Source organism: Poecilia reticulata, linkage group LG6 (assembly GCF_000633615.1).
Source record: "Poecilia reticulata strain Guanapo linkage group LG6, Guppy_female_1.0+MT, whole genome shotgun sequence".
Lineage (NCBI taxonomy): Eukaryota > Metazoa > Chordata > Actinopteri > Cyprinodontiformes > Poeciliidae > Poecilia > Poecilia reticulata.
In genome coordinates, this window is record NC_024336.1 from 26,370,016 (window position 1) to 26,387,422 (window position 17,407).

The 17,407-nt window shown below is 35.6% G+C and overlaps 3 protein-coding genes across 6 annotated transcripts in view; 1 reads left to right on the forward strand and 2 right to left on the reverse strand.

Annotated features, from left to right (window-relative positions):
* saal1 (serum amyloid A-like 1) overlaps nucleotides 1–17,407 on the forward strand; it is a 128,036-nt gene that overhangs the window by 41,444 nt on the left and 69,185 nt on the right. The window lies entirely within an intron of this gene.
* Nucleotides 110–4,059, reverse strand: LOC103466700 (mucin-2). The gene is made up of 6 exons (XM_008412474.1): nucleotides 4,054–4,059; nucleotides 3,788–3,964; nucleotides 2,375–2,611; nucleotides 2,124–2,280; nucleotides 865–988; nucleotides 110–170 (listed from the first exon to the last, which is right to left on the reverse strand). The coding sequence occupies exons 1-6, from the start codon at nucleotides 4,057–4,059 to the stop codon at nucleotides 110–112; spliced, it is 762 nt and encodes a 253-aa protein (XP_008410696.1).
* Nucleotides 5,046–11,367, reverse strand: LOC103466699 (mucin-2-like). The gene is made up of 12 exons (XM_008412473.1): nucleotides 11,302–11,367; nucleotides 10,443–10,698; nucleotides 10,245–10,362; nucleotides 9,383–9,473; nucleotides 9,134–9,267; nucleotides 8,787–9,000; nucleotides 8,278–8,403; nucleotides 8,082–8,196; nucleotides 7,828–7,981; nucleotides 7,609–7,716; nucleotides 7,452–7,521; nucleotides 5,046–5,062 (listed from the first exon to the last, which is right to left on the reverse strand). Exons 1-12 carry the CDS (start codon nucleotides 11,363–11,365, stop codon nucleotides 5,046–5,048), a joined length of 1,467 nt encoding a protein of 488 aa, XP_008410695.1. The 5' UTR covers nucleotides 11,366–11,367.

Sequence of the window (17,407 nt, forward strand, 5' to 3'; positions counted from 1 at the left end):
TGTAGTTGTAGATTCAGTTGATGTAATGGTTGTAGTTGGTGTTTCTGTTGTAGTTGTGATTGTAGAAGTTGTTGGTGTTTCTGTTGATGTAATAGTTGTAGTTGGTGTTTCAGTTGTTGTTGAAATGGTTGTAGATGTAGTGGTTGTAGATGTAGTCGTTGTTGTACATTCTGCCCAGTCACATGTTTCAACACATTGCTGTTTATTCTCATCAAACCATTGCTTCTCTTCCGGACACTTAGGATAACAGCCTGTGGAACATCATGCAAATTTACAGTACATAAATATAATGTTCCTTATATACTGAAAGAAAAGTGTGTAACACTTTATTTGAAGGGGTGTGCATAGACTGACATGACACTGTCATAAACATAACATATCAACTGTCATGAACATGAACGAGTGTTTATGAATGTTTATGACAGTTGTCATGAAATGTCATTCGGTAAATTATGACACTTTTAATGCAAAGTTGCTCTAAAAGTTGCATTAAAAGTCCATTAAGTGCCAACTTTGCATGATTTTGTAAATTGTGATAATTTAATGCAAAGTTGGCATTTTTAATGGACTTTCAATGCAACTTTTAGAGCAACTTTGCATTAAATGTGTCATTATTTACCGAATGACACTTCATGACAACTGTCATAAACATTCTTAAAGACTTCTTTATGTTCATGACAGATATTATGTCATGTTTATGACAGTGTTATGTCAGTCTTATGCACACCCCTTCAAATAAAGTGTTACCAAAAGTGTTTAACATGATGATATTTTGAACTCATAAACAGAAATGTAAATTTAATTAAACTTCTAAAGTTTAATCAGCAGAATTAATTGTTTTAATGTAAAATAGATTAAATTAACATCTCACCTTCAAGTCTTAGGACAGTTTGGCTGCAGTTCAAACAGGGACTGTAGTGCGTTGGAGGATAGCTGGAGTAGTGCCATGTGCATTCATTTGGATTGTTGTAGAAATCACAGAAGATAGCTGAAAAAATGTTTTTGGTATAAATAAATGTGAAAAGACCCCAATGTAATATGTCTTTTAAAATTCCTTCAAATGTCCTATTAGATCTCACTGTGAAAACAGGCACTATATGTTATGATCACAAGTTCAGGATAAACTACTTTGTATCTTTCTTAACTAATATTGTTGTCTGTTTTAGTCTTAAAAGCTTTATTTAAAATTATCTGAGTTTCCATCTTTATGTCAGCTGGTAGTAAAAATGTCAATGTACAAATGGTTTCAGAGATGGTCTTTATGACAAAAATTCCTTTAAAATCACCAGAAACAGAAATGTTTCTTAAACAGCACAACAAATTTTAAATGATTGCGACACTTGCCAATCATTTAAGTTTAAAGTCCCCTGCACTTCTCAAAAGCACAGTTTTTACAATCCAAAAACAATATTATGCTGTTGTTAAAATGTGATTAGCCATCCCTGCTGTATCTCTTTCTACTTGTAAACAGCGATTGGACTTATCCCTGGAGTCTGTATTCATCTGTTTATAAGTTATTAACATGTTAGAGATTTGGTATGCCTAGATCACATCAGTTAGACAGATTCTAATACCCATTTTATTTCTACAAGATCTTATTACAGACCTAAAACTAACCATTTCCTGTCAGTTATTAACTTGTTTACACCTGAAATAAATAGTGATAATGTCAAGCCAAATCAAAGAAGATTAGGAAGACGCCTTAAAACAGCTCTTTATCTTCAGTGATGCAGACAACAATGGTGGGTATGCACAAAACAGGTTAATGCTCAGAGATGTTTCTTAAAATCTTTGTGTACCAAGTCTACATACATTTTCCACAAATTCAGTTTTTAATATTATCCATTTTGTAAAGTTTTTTTTTTTTAAATCCCAAAACCCTTGATGTGAATGAGAGGTGCAAACCTTGTTTTAGAATGAATAATAAAAAAATAAATAAATCTGTTTCTGTCCTTTTCAAATTAGCCTATATTATTGGTACTTTGAGACCAACTTAATACTCAGGTATTTTGTAATCTGCAGAAACTTATTCTAAAATATTAGTAATAAATTTGCAAATTCAATATTCAAAATGCAAATGTATATATATATATATAGATATAAAAATAAACAGATCCACTTACGACAGATGTCTGGAGTTCTCCATGTAACATATACTTCAGCCTCATTACAAGCTTGGGCATAAGCTGCAACAGCTGAGCAGAAACACTCACAGTCTCCTCCAGAATCACAGGCACACGTGTCTTTAACACAGTTGTCATAGAATGGATGGGGATCTACCTGTTTAATTATTTAGAGTGATCCTTTTACCATTAGCAATTTGTTTCATAATTCCAGATTGAGATTGCTATTGCAAAGACAGCGTAATCATTACCTCCGTATGACATTCTTTGAATTCATCTATTATAATGCTGCATTTCAGTTTCGCCCAAGACTCTCGATGGGGTGCTTTTTTACATGCATCAGTGTTTTCCTCCACATTTGGGCACGCGCTACCCACTTTCCAGGTGTTTGCGAATTCCAATGAGCTGGTCACTAACATCCCACTCTGGGCAGTGAAGTCGTTGTTTCTATTTTCATCAAAATTTCCGCACAGGCCACACACTTTACCCTGTGCAAACACACAACAGTCACTTTACAGCAGTCACCTTGACCCCAACTTTGTATAATGTGCTGGTTGACCTTTGATGACTTGCAAGATCAACCATTTTGCACCAGTTTTTCATTGGGGGTCAGAGGTTAGACAGGTTGTCTTCGCTCCAACAGTCTTAACAAACATTTGTAAGGACAGCAAGAAAAAAGAGAAGGCAAAAAATCTAATAATATATAGAACAATAACATTGCCCTGTATTTAAAATGCAGATATTTTTCCAGTCATTTTGCCAACCTTTTATGCATACATATCCTTAAGCCTCTGTAGTAGAAGTTAAATAATGTTTCAGCTCCAATAATAATAGCCCAAAGTAGGATCATTAGCCCTGGGACATTTTTGCCAAGAATGATTTTTTTCTGAAGCTTCTTATTCACACTGGGTGTTTCTTAAGTTTGTGGTTGAAAACAGTGAGATTCATGTGAATTATATATGTGGGCACTGTAGGGGTTACTCTTCCCACCGCAACAATGGTTGACACCTATGCCTTTTTCAACTGCTTAGAGAGAAACACCCCTCTTGTTAAAATAAAAAGCTGTGACTTTTAGAAAAACAAACCACAAAAAGTAAGATGAACAAATTTTAAAGCGATTTTACTAAGAAGAGGTGGCATAGAATTTAAACTGGGTGTTGATTATTCCCAACACTCAAACATAATTTGAAAAGTAAAGTTAGTTTCCAGAGCAGCTTAAACATCCCAACATATATTTATTATCTTGTTTTAACAGTTCGTCAAATTATTACAGCTTAATATGATCTTATGAGATGATTTTACCAACTATATTCATATAGTTACCAGGAATTATAGGTAGTGTGCTCAAAAGTAGCACATTACCTTTTCAGGAGTGTGCTAAGCAAAGTCAAAATGCTGAACACATTCTCTCTATAAAACTCTTTCCAAATATTTGTAATTACTGACAAAGCACTACCTCCCTAAATGGAATTTTCTTGGGTAAAGTTCTCCTCTGAAAAACAGATAAGGTTAAATTATGGCCCCAGAAAACTACCACAGTACCCAGAAAAGGTTCCTACAGCTGAAACGTGCCTTTGGAAAAAACAAAAGAACTCCACAAATAAGCCACATCCTGACCAAATCTTACCTCCTCTGCTCCACATAGAAAAATCAATATGACTTACGTTGAATTTTGGGTCCAGTTGGATCAGAAAAAATGTTTTGCGATCCCATATCACTGTCAGACCAATCTCGGATGTCACCACAATATATGAACCTTGCTTTCTTATGCTATATTTTTTCCTGTTATTTTCCAAATCGTTCTCTTCAAATTTTCCGTCTGAGAGCTTGATTTCAGCTGTCTAAAATGACAAGGAGATTTCAGTAATTATGAAAAAATACATTTATATTTGTAGTAATTATAGTTTTAGAATATTAATTGCTTGTGCACTTCCATTTTTAAAAACTCTCAATAACATGAAGATTAAGTCTCATGCACAAACACTTGTTCTTACCCCCAGCTGAATTAGTACTGTTTTGGAACAGGTTGTGCCTGTCGATCCACATAGTTCATCTTCTGTGATAACTTGAAAGTTGTTTTTTACTGTTTCGTTGGAACATTTGTTCTAAACAAAAAGAAGTTAATTAAATATTGTGCCTCGTTACCATAAATGGCTAAAATAGTAAAGATGCTTTCTTTCACCAGACTATTATAAGAGAGGGCAACAGTGTATTTTTAACCTTTCCATTTTTACTCATTAAAATAATAAATATGTTTTTTTGTTAGAGTACCCATGGGCACAAACTTGCATATCCACACATGCAGTTGCTTTAAAATAGCAAGTATTTTTTAAATTTTGTTTTCTAGTGACTATTCCAATTAGTCAATTTGTCCATGCCCAGTAGTTATTAAAACAAAATGGCTTTTAAATGTTGTAGAAATGTTTTGTACTGTTAAGTCATTAAGAAACCTAACAAAAAGCTTAGTGAAGCTTGTCTGAAGATCTGGAGTGCAATTGTTATTTTAGTTACTGTTACATGATGATTTTACCTTGACAGCAACATAGGAACACTTTCCTTGAAACTCATACTTTTCCTCATCAAACGTCTTGTAATGCCCACTTCCATAAATAACGCAGGATTTTGGACATCTATTTTTTGTACAGTCCCATTTTCCACGTTTGCAAGTACTAAATACATTGAGAGCAGGGAAAAGAAATCATTACCATCATAAGCCTTGAAACATTCATTTCTACAAGAGCTTTAATTTAAATTTATGGAGAATGGGTAGTAAGGTTTTCTTACCATCTGTTGCAATCTTGAAAAATGTGATTGCCAGGATTATAAAACTGACCATTATGCTGACATGGACACTCTTTTACATGTTCTACACAGGAATCATTGCCATCATCAAGCTGACCAGGTGGACACATGCAGCCAGATTCACACTCTGTTGGGTCCTGAAAGAATAAAAAATACACAGAAATTGGAATAGAAACACAAATACTTATTTGTGTGATTTATTTCATTTTTAAATTGAGAAAGTATTCCCAATTTTTAAAAATCCTTGTTCCTTCCCCCTTTGTCACTTTCACCTTTGTGCTTATTTTGAGGAAAAAAATTAAGAATTATGGTAATCTGTTATGTGAGCTGATTAATGATTGCCTTCTTATTGTGGATTTTTTGGGAAATCTTTGAGCTAAAACCAGACTCGAAACTGGATGGTGGAGGTTTGCTGCTTTTTTGTCAGGAAACATGACTGACAAACATGACTGACCTATTGAGCCTATTTGTTCTTTAATGTTCCAGCAAAAACTTGACCATAGACCATTTAAGTGTATTTACAACAAAAAGAAAGAAACCAGCAAATTGTTGTATTGAATCCATAATTGCTGTCTTGGAGTATTATAATACTTGTGGTCTTTTCATATCTATGGTGTTAGAATTGTATATTTGGGTACTTGGGCAATTTATGTTTTCTGTGGTTAAATTGTCTCCATATAACTCTTTCACAAAAGCAGAATAGAATGCAGGAGGATCAAATAACAAATGAAAGACATGTTTATAAGATGTATTGAAATTATGTCATTGATGGATGCTGAGAGGTATGTATAAATCAGAGAAGATTAACATGATGGCAACTCACACAAACATTATCCAGATTTAAACAAGTTTTAGCACATTGTGGTCCGGGTCTTTCAGGGGTAGCATTGGAGCAGTTAAAGTACACCTTTGGATGTTTACATTCTGAACAAAAAGGAGAAACATGTTACATGTTCATATAGTTACTTAAAGTATTTACATAAATTAATTTCTTCTAAATATGAAAGATGTGGGCAATAATATATATGCGCAGCTTGATGACTGACCTGGGGGGCTGTTTATTCGAGAATGGCAAACAAGTCTTCCATTTGTGCACACACTAAAAAAAGCACAAAAAATAATTTAAAAAGTAAAGAAATGCAATGCGCTATCTATTACAAATATGCTAAATAAAAATCAAGGATATTGTTTAACGTTACTTCAGACTTACAAGTGCTCACGATTGATGTTGACAGACTTTCCTGCTTCAATGTATTCTCCTTTATGGAAACAGGAACATTCTTCTTTTGGTACACAAGCATCGTTTTCATTCAGATAGAGACCATCAGGGCAGAAACAGCCAACCACAGGCAAGAAATTTGAAGTGCAGCTCTGCTGATCTGAGCTCAGTGAACTACAAGTCAGCTGGCATCTCCGATGATTGTAAGTGAAGATCTGAGTTGATGGACAGCTCTTTGTGTGTTTCTCTGTTTTGTGGATAATATGGGGATAGTTACTGGACTGTTTTGTGGCTTACAAATGAGAGTTAACTAATTGAGTTCACTGGTTTACAAATGATCAAATAGTCATCAGTCCTATAAAAATGAAAAATACCTTACCACAAACATTTCCAAAATCTGCCACAAACTTCCCCTTCGCTGCACAAGCTCGACCATAAGAGGTTAAGACAGCACATAAGCAGTCCTCGCTCTTTTCACAGTTACAGGTTGAATAAAGGCAACGCTGCAGATAAAGACAAATACACTAGGTAAATTACAGTCCAGCCAAAGGTAGTAAAAGTCCATAAAGAAAGTATATTATTTACCTGATAGTATATTTTAGGATCCAATACTGAATGACAAATTGCAAATGTACTATTTGGATTTTGAAGCATTTCGCACCAGTGTTTGGCATAATCCTCTATGAGTAAATACAAATATATATATATATTTTTTTCACATGTCTAATAATTTTTAAAATGCTGAAAGAAGTTTTAGTCATATTGTTACTTGCTTAACTAAAAGAAAAGCTTTACCAGTCTTTAAACTTTGATCACAAGGATTATTGGGTCTTTCCTCTCTGTCTGCGCATGGTGTGTTACCCTTCCAAGAGTTACTGAAAGTTAATGGAGATCCTTCAGTGACCCCCTGTGGAGTCATCATGTCGTCATTAGAGACATCATTGAAGGTACCACATAAACCTGAAAGACATGGTTGAAACATCAAATGCTTGAACTGTGTTAGGGTAAGTGACTGAGTTTTCACTCGTCGTTTGAAAAGTGATCCTTAAATAAAGTTGGATGACTTCAAAAGTAATATCAAACTTACCTTTTATCTTATTTTTGTAGCTATTTTCCAAACTGATGTAGACTTGCATGACAGGTAAACGCTGGATCTGAATTTGCAGGCCAAACTTGGCATAAAGCAAGATGTCAATGGAAGAAGCATGAAATATTCTAATTTCCCCTATAAATAAAGTCAGAGAGATCAGGTCTGATATAAGCTCAGAACAGCATGGTAAAGTGAGTTTTTTTAATCGTCTCAGTACCTGAGAAGTACGGCAAAGTCAAGATTTTTTGATCATGCTGAACTGTGCCATCAGATGTGAACATTAAGACCTAGAGAAATACAGTGTTTCATCAATGAGATTTAAATGTCAGTGTGACTCTAGAAAGTGAATCAAAAAATGCTAGTATTTAACTTACATGATCATCGTGCAGATGGAGTTTTAAAGCCTTCAAACAAGTGTCATACTTTTGTTGGGCACATGGTTCCAGCAAGGCTCGAATGGTAAAATTTGGACTTGTTCCATCCTGAAACATATGAATATACTCTATAAATAAGAGAAATCAACTTAATTTTTAAAGTTCCACTCTTACACTGTATTCTTTTTAATAATAGTAAATTATGAATTATACGTTTACCTTGCTTTCCACGTTGGCCAGGGTATAGCGACAGTTTCCATGAAAGGTATAGGCTGTGCCATCAAATGTTGTGAAATGTGAACCTTCCTCAACTGCACATGTGGCAACAGGTGTCTCAAAGCTGTCACATTCCCATTTCCCTTTTGAACAAGTACTGTAAAAGAAAACAATTGTCTGTATGACAAACCAGATAAACACACAATGCAAAAAAAAAAAAAAATAGAAATTCTCTAAACACCTTAAAAAATGCATACCAGTTTGTATTTTCTTGACGGTAAACCTCTCCGGAGTTGTAGATTCTGTCATGCTTGCACTGACACTCAGACCGAGGGATGCAGCCCCTCTCAGAAATATCATCAAACACAGTTCCTGAGAGAGATTAAACAGTTCATTGGGTAATTTTGAATTAACAATGACAGGATACACATTTTACATGAAAAGAGAACTAACCGTCAGGACAAAAGCAACCGTCTATTTTGTGGTCCTCACACATTAATCTTGTCTCCTGATGTGTGCAAGTATCCACGCAAGGAAAAGCACTTTCTTCATACCTCATGTTGTAGGGACACTGTTTAGCTGTGAAGAGAGATGGTGGTGGATAGATGGTAATTTATTCATTCTACGAGGCAGTAAATAAAACAAGGAAATGACTTGTGACATTAAAATCTCAGACTGCTCTTATTACTAAATAATTCAATATTTCAATTCAGTCATCATTTATTAGTCTCAATTAAAATGTTGCACTTTGCTATATATTAATACTTTTTCCAAAAATTTTAACCACTTAAAAACTAGTGTATGAAATTTTTTTATTTAAAACTAAACATTACTCTCTATTTGTGATAATTTTTTTTCCTGAACTATGTCTGATGTGTTCTTCATTGATCGAATTATTGAGCTTGTTATTCAGCTATTTAAAAAAATCATTTTCACAATAAATAAATAAACATAAAACTTACCACACAATTGAGATCTCCAGTCAGGTGGCTGTCCTCCTGCGTGGGAACACTGACGAGAAAACTCAGACATTGTGCTGCAGACACAGGAGTCATTGGTGCTGTTGTTACAGGCACACATGTCTATGGCACATGCATGAATGTAAGCTTCAGGGTCAATTTGTTCATTGCATGAACTCCAGGATTTGGAGAGAAATGCTTCTTCACAGATGGTTTGCTGGTTTGGTAAAAAAAAAAAAAAAAAAAAAAAAAGAAAAAGAAAATCAACAGAAAACAGGAACATTATTCATTTTTTTACTTGTAAGCAAAACACCACGTCTTCTACCAAATTAACTTGCCGGAAAACTCACAAAATTCTTGCAAGAACTTGACACATTTCCAGGCTTCCATGACTCATCTTCGTCTTCATACGGGTCTTTGCAGTCATCATTTGGTAGATGGATTTTATGGCTGTTTCCAAACTCAATGGGGCTGATTTTAAAACCTGATCATGACAATAAAGTAAGACAATAATATAAGATCTGAATGTGATCATTAACAGATGATGGAGATGATAGATTATCATCTGCATCATAAATTGTATTAGTTGAACAACATACCATTGGCAATGAACTCATCATAGACAGGAACACCATTGAAGTCTCCACAAAGTCCGCAGGTTTTGTTTCTATAGTTATTTGAAACTTCCACCTGAAATACACACAATAGAAGAAAAGGACAGTCATATTTTTCTGTTACTTAAAATTACACTCATTATACCTATGTTATTCTACAGCAATGTGTACTCTGTGCATAATAAATGATTGCATTGAATTTGTTTCTTGCAGATGTTATACTCAGCTTTCTGCAAAGATTAGCTTGTGCTCCTCCATGTAAGGTTATTTTCTTTAGTCAGTAAATGACTGAGTAAAGATTTGGCCATAGAGTTATATCTACAAGGATTCCAAATAAACATAAATTGTGTGAGCAGAAAAGCTGCATGCTTCGAATTGATTCCAGGAGCACAAGTGATGCACACCACCCTCTTTTAATGGGGATTTTGTGTGTGCTATTTACTGCCATTATGGACAGTGTCAGAGAGTGGGGTGGGGATGAAAGAAAGTAGAAGTAGAAAGTCATTATACTGGAGGAATGATACTGCTATTACTGCTAATAATAATAAAGCATTTTATCTAAATAAGGTCACAATGCGATACAGAACAATAATGAGAATATTTAAAAGTCATTAAAAATAAGCAAGCATCTGTATTAAAGTTGACAACCCCCAACCCCAATAATAATTTATAGTACTATTGCATCATACGCAAAATAAATGCGTATGATACGAGCTGTCAAGGTACTTTGAGGGGGGAGGAAATCTTCAGTACAGGACATTTCTTTTTATTTGTTTTACCTTCAACATCCCATTGACTCTGGGATTCTTTCAACATCTTTCTCTCTGTGATGTTGAATAATTCTTACCATGACTGCATCTTCACGGTTCCACATGACAGTGATGCCAACTCTTGAAGCTTGAAAACTGATGTAAAATGCACTTTCTTCCACCTTTACGCCTCTACTGTAATGTGGAAGGCTGACTCTGATTTTAAAAAAAGAACAAAAAATATTTTCACTTTTTTCTATTTTATAAAAATATGCAATTTTTCTTTTTATACTTACAGTTTACTGTTTTCAGTGACATGGCTCTTGTTTAGGTAGAATGCATTTTCATTGATAGTTATTGATATGTAACTTATTGCAATGTTTCCATCATTTTCCTCCCTTTTAACGTTCACTGAGAACTTTGGGTCAGAACCATGGCAGTCCTTGGCCAGATTGTACTCACACAAGCCAGGAAACTGGTACACATCACCATCAAATGTCTTAAAGTGCTGTGTGCCCCAAGTGCTGCAGATGTTGTTGACATGGTTTCGAACTAGAAAGAAAAAATTAAAAAGAAAAATATAAATTATTGATATATTTTCCCTACATAAGATAAAAACAAGAAATCCATCCATCCATTTTCTTGCACCCTTGTCCCTACTGGGGTCGGGAGGGTTGCTGGTGCCTATCTCCAGCTAACGTTCCGGGCGAGAGGCGGGGTCACCCTGGACAGGTCGCCAGTCTGTCGCAGGGCAACACAGAGACACACAGGGCAAACAACCACGCACACACACACACACACTCACTCACACCTAGGGACAATTTGGAGAGGCCAATTAACCTGACAGTCATGTTTTTGGACTGTGGGAGGAAGCCGGAGTACCCGGAGAAAACCCACGCATGCACAGGGAGAACATGCAAACTCCATGCAGAAAGACCGGGCTGGGAATCGAACCCAGAACCTTCTTGCTGCAAGGTAACAGCTCTACCAACTGTGCCACTGTGCAGCCCCAAAAAAACCAAGAAATGTTATTTTATTTTTTAGAAAAATAAATTTAACATCAAGCATCTTGAGCAAACTGTTGTAGAAACAGAATATAAAGTTTTGCTGTCCTTAAAACAGTTTTTAAAAAAATCTAAAACTTGTAAGTCTTACCCTGTTTGGCTTGAATTTCAACAGAAAAACTGAAGAAACACAACCACACCACTGCCCACTTCATGGTTGCCGCTGTGGGCCTGTGGTCCCAAAGCAGATGAAAATGAGGCTGACAGTCAAGGCTTTATATACATTTAGATTTCCGTGCAGCTTTAGAACCGCCTTTTCGGGTGGCCATTGACAAAGTCAATACCATTGATATAATTTGAAAGGATGTGGATAGTTTCACAAATGCTGTACTGTATTTTCTTCATCAAGCATGACAGAGGGTTAAACTGGCAAATATAAGAGACACTTCTGGAGAATACAAATAAGATAATGTTTGGTTTGCTTAAAGTTTGTCTGTTCTATTTACCATTTAATATCATATCCATGATAGATGCAATGTATTCGTGGTAATAACTACAATTTTGGTCTGAAATAGTGATATAGTGCCAGAACTAACAAATTCAGAAATATTTTAAGAACAACTGCTCTTTTATGCTTTTAGCATTTTATTTTACATTTCCATCTTCAATATCAAGTTTTGCAGCCATTTCTACCAAGAAGAAATAGCTGTGAGCTTTCAAAGATGGCTCATTCTTATTCTATATGCAGTACTGCTCTCCAGTAGTACAAATAAGGAATAAATACTTGCCAGCTGACAGACTTCCTTCTGTCTCTGTTTTTATTATTTGCTTATTTGTCATATTTAAATGCTTCATGTCATCAGAATCCTTCCTACAATTAGACGTCTAACTTGAGCAAACTCACAGTGCAGTTTTCAAATGATGACTTCATATGTTAAGGGAAGAAAAACATTCCAGAGCAACCTGACCCTATTTGTAAGGGTTATCAACTACCATACTCAAAACTTCTATTAATTGTGATTAATCCACTTTTTTGAAACCCAGGCATGATTTTTGTAAGACCTGAATCAAAAACAATTCAAGAAATCCCCTAAATACAAACTGTCTGAAAACATGAAGCAGAGCAAAAATATCTTAAAAAGAAACACATCATGTGCCGATCTAAACAAATAAGAAGCATTGCTGATATTTCATTAGTGTACAAAATGTTACAATTGGGGTACTGCCCCACTGAATAATTTTATTAAACATTCTCAAAGCTTAGCTTATACAGGAGAACCGTAACTACAGGATGCTGTTGGATCTCTTGTAGGAAAAGTTACTTTGAGCAGTTCATACTTGGATTACTGTACAGACAAAACTGAAGAACAGCACATAGACCTTGTTCTAAGCCATAAACCTACCTGGTTGTCCCCTCTTGCACATTGCGATGAATTGAAATATTTATGTTTATTAATGTGCATTTTCCCTTTTAACCATAACCAACCCTGTTTGATTTTTCAACCTTGTGCATTGTTCCCCTTGTCATTTTGAAGGCACTTTTACGAGTTTTTAAAAAATTTTTCTGTGATTTTGAGATCTGATGGGATCTGACCTTACTTTCTTTCCTCAACAGGGTAAATTACCTTCTCCTAGACTAATAAGTGGATTAACACAACTTTATATCATGTACTCTGGACTTTTTTGTTATAGTAGTATTAAAAACACACCACAAAAGAGAAGACAGAGCCAGACCCAACCATTAAAGCAAATAGTTTCAGATCAAGCAGTAAACTTAAACTCTGATTTGTGTTTGTGCATAAGGAAGTGAATATTTCCAATGTCTCTGTAACTGATGTCACCTGCTGGATCACTTTGCTGTTCTCTTTGAAAGTTCTTTATCCGTTAACCCACTTGAACAAACGGCTGCTATCACAAAACGTTCTCTCACAGAAAACACGGCAGAAACATTTAATCAAATCTACTCTTCTTCCTCGCCCTTAAGCTGTAATGATGTAGATAAGTTGGTAGATGTTTTTCAGTCTAAAATTTCAGATATTACATTGCCCCCATTAAAGTGAAGGTTCTGTCTGGTAGGAAGAAATCTCCATAGAGAAATGCACAAATGCGCGAACCCTCCTACGACGTTACCACCCAAACTTCAATCTAATGCTGCCTGCAACAAGTTTTCCAGCTTCTTTTCAGAGAAAATTTTAAAAAAATCATAGGATTAATCTGCTCATCCACTCTAAAGTCAGTATCAATGCTGTGCCCACTCAAAAGAAATACAGGAAAAATGACCCAATTTCAACTACTTAATTATAAAACCCTAGCAGAAATTATAAGTCAATTAAGCTCCAGTTCCTGCTGTCTGGATGTCCTACCCACACATTTCTTTAAGAAAGTCCTGCCTGTTGTTGCTAATGATTTGATCCAAATAGTAAACTCATTGCTCTCTTCGGGTGTTTTCCCCCAGGCTTTGAAAACAGCAGTTATAAAACCACTGATAAAAAAGAACAATCTGGACAAATCACTACTGCAGAATTACAGGCCGATCTCCAACCTCCCATTCAGCAGCAAAATTATCGAAACAGCTGTTTTTAAACAATTAAATAGCTTCCTAACAATATCCAACCGCTTTGACTCCTTCCAGTCTGGTTTCCGGTCTCACCACAGCACGTATGGAGAGCCGTTTTAGCCAAAATTAAATAAATAAATAAATGGGTGAAATAAATCAAAAAATGAAGAAAATGAGTGAAATAAATAAAAAAATTGTTAAATAACTTAGCTTTTTCATTAACCAAATTTTTCATTTATTCATTTTTCATATCAATTTCTCAATTTCCCTTATTTCATTTATCTATTTTTCATTTACCCATTTTTCATTAATCTATTTTTCATTTAACCATTTTTAATTTAGCTTTTTCATTAAGGCAATTTTTCATTTATTTACTTTTCATATTAATTTCTCAATTTCTCTTTTTCATTTATCTATTTTTCACTTATCCCTTTATAAATTTACCCATTTTTCATTAAGCTATTTTTCATTTAACCACTTTTCAATTTCCCTATTTCATTAACCCAATTTTTTCATTTATTTATTTTTCAGATGATCAATTTCTCAATTTCTCTTTTTCATTAATCTATTTTTCATTTGTCCATTTTTCATTTATCCCTTTATCTATTTACCCATTTTTCATTAATCTATTTTTTAATTAACAATTTTTCCATTTCCTTTTTCCATTAACCTGATTTTCTATTTCCCAGTTTCATTAATCAATTTCTCRTATATCCCTTTTTTATTTACCCATTTTTCTTTTATCTATTTTTCATTTAACATTTGTTTGAAAAATAGTTACTTTTCCCATTTTCCAATTTCCCTTATTCATTTAGTATTTCCTTATTTTCTTATTTATCACATTCTATTTCCCCGCAAAACTTGGAAAAAATAAATGCAAATGAGGAGAGGCACTCATCAGGCTACAACTTCCCCAATTGGTTGGTTAGCGTCACACCCATACTTTGCTTCAAGAAAGATGGCGACCTACTAACGGGTTATCAATAAGCTGAAGCTCATTAACTTCATTAGAAAATAGTGTTATTACTCCTGACTTTAGTTCTCGTGTGGCCGCTCAGACAGAACGTGTTTCAGTTGGCGGCTCTCATGGACTCAGAGCTTCACCGTCGGGGGGTTTTATAGTTTGGACGAAGCGGCCGCTGAAGTTAGCTTACGATTGAAGGTTCGGGACACCTTCGTAGCTATCAACTGTGATCCAATTATAAACAGCAGACTTTACTGTACATCGTAAGTGAACTGCAATATCCAGAGGCAGCTCTACGGAGCATCGAGCTGAAAGAATGAGAGTGACAAGCCTTGGAGATCTGCATCGGAGGCCATCTTTCAGACATGCACCGCTGCTGTCCGTCCAGGATCCTCCGGTTGCCCAGACGTTACACGGTAAGCTACCGCTGATATTTGTTTTCCAACTACAGTCATATTTAATCAATAGGGCTTAATTACGATAGCGGAAGGTTTTGAGTTTATCTCAGCAGTAGGTGACAAACTGAACGCCGCCAGGATGTTGAGAACAGCACGTCCTCTGATCTAATGCATCTTATTAAGGATAAAATCAACAAAACGTGTTCAAATTAATGGCCCAACAAAATTAATAATCTCAGTAATTATTGTTAAAACAAGGTGTGTGCATTTCTGTGCATTTCGGTACCATTACAAAAATAAAAAGGGACTCAAAGACCCTGATGAGCAGAGCAGTAAATATGAAGCCTGAAAACCTGATGTCTTAACAGACTGAATCTTTTGTGTTTTTAACTAATCTCTGCTGGGTTTGTGGGGCACAAGCGGTTGCCATGGCAACAGGTTGTTTATATTACATTAAAAAGTTAAGAGACGTTTAGAGTCGATCGCCTTGTTTTACCTTTGTTTAGCTCTGTTGGGATGCATCACAGCTGCTGTAGTTTCTGAACGTTCAATAAACGACAAACTTGGACTAACTACCTCGTTCGTCTGTGACTACATTTCATTAAGTAACAAACAAATGGCTTCTACCGCGATAATTATGTGAAATTAAATTAATATTTTTTAAAAATTTTGTGCGCTCTGGCATCTTGCTTTGAGTCTGAGAGGCTTTTCCTGTATCAAACATGCTATTTATTTAGTGGAAATATTGATGTGATAAAACTCTCGCCAAAATAACCTTTCAACTTTTAAACTCCACTGTTGAATATGAGAAGCTGACATTCACAAATGACATTGAAATAAATTCTAGTCCAACTTCTGGTTTGTTGTGATTCCTCTGGATCCTGTTGGAGGAAAAATATACCAACTTCACAAGATGTGGCTTTAACCTAACTCCTGTCAGTCTGAAGCTTCTCATATTTAGGTCATCAAACCAAAGTTCAGATCTACCATAACCAGGTCAAAAGTACAGCTTTTTGGCGCAGTACATTCATTAATGTTTCCATCATGTACGTTTTCAGATGCAGACCATCCTGCAGGCCTCTGGTCTCAGTGTTTCCCTTCAGACTCCCAGTGGGCTCACAGCTTCAGGATGACCAGAGACCTTCACCTTTCTGGAGCAGGAACACCCGACAAATGCACTGGTGACACATTCATTTAAGAAAAATGTGGCTGTTCTTACATCATTGATATGCATGAACCGTCTGTATTTTACCGTTTTGAATAAACAAAATGTTTTATTATGAAATCTGTGTTCCTTCTAATCTGTGAAGTTCTAATTTAATCAAATCTCATGTTTTCACGTCCCAGAGACAATAAAATGGATTGTTTGTTTGTGGCTTAAAATAAACGAAACAATCTTAATAGAACAAAGCTACACAAAATAGAAGACAGATTGAAAGTTTTGGACCCGTTTTATTTTTTGGTTTCATTCCACTGAAGATTCTTCAACATGAAGCTAAACAGTGAGTGGAGGACCTTGTATGTACGACAATGTAGAAATGAACAAACAAGACATATTGGGTTCTTAATAGCAACCCTAGCAGTTATTTTACACAGCTTGRTTTATTGAATAATGATTGTGTTCATTTACGGACGCCTTCAATTAGAAATCTGCAATCTGAAGTGTCAGGGAAATAGTTTAACCAGTCAGTCCTCAGGTCTGTCTGCCCTGCTTGTTTCAGGTGTTTCCTTCTGTCACACCTGCCCTCAATAAATGTCTGATGGATGAGCTAATGCTATCGTTTGTATCAGGTGCTCTGGAACAAACACTTTAAAATGTTAATGTCCTGTATAACAGAGTGATATAGACAAATGTTTTCATCTCACTGTCATTTTCACTTTATAGCTTAAGTTCATCACATTTCTGGATATTCTGTGTTTCAGTTAAATTGAAGTTAGCAGGTTTTWAATCAGGGCCACAACACCCTGTGTGTGTTGGGTTTAAGAAAAGAGGCTGCTCTGTTTGAGCACCAGCATTCATTTTTCCTCTGATGTTTGGGTGAACTCTTCTCTGTGGAGGTCGCCCATCTCTCTGCTTCTTCCTGAAGGAGACCCATCAGGAGTTCTGGTGCTGCTCACAGTGCAGACGGTTCTCTCTGCTTCTTCCTGAAGGAGACCCATCAGGAGTTCTGGTGCTGCTCACAGTGCAGACGGTTCTCCTGACTGTTCGCCGTGTCAGCCCTGTCCCTTTCAGCCAGAACCTCCACAGTCATTCTGTTCCTTCACCCTTGAATAAACATAGCAGAATATGTTCTGGGTGTTATGATTCATTTGTTAATTGAAACAATGTTTAATATCA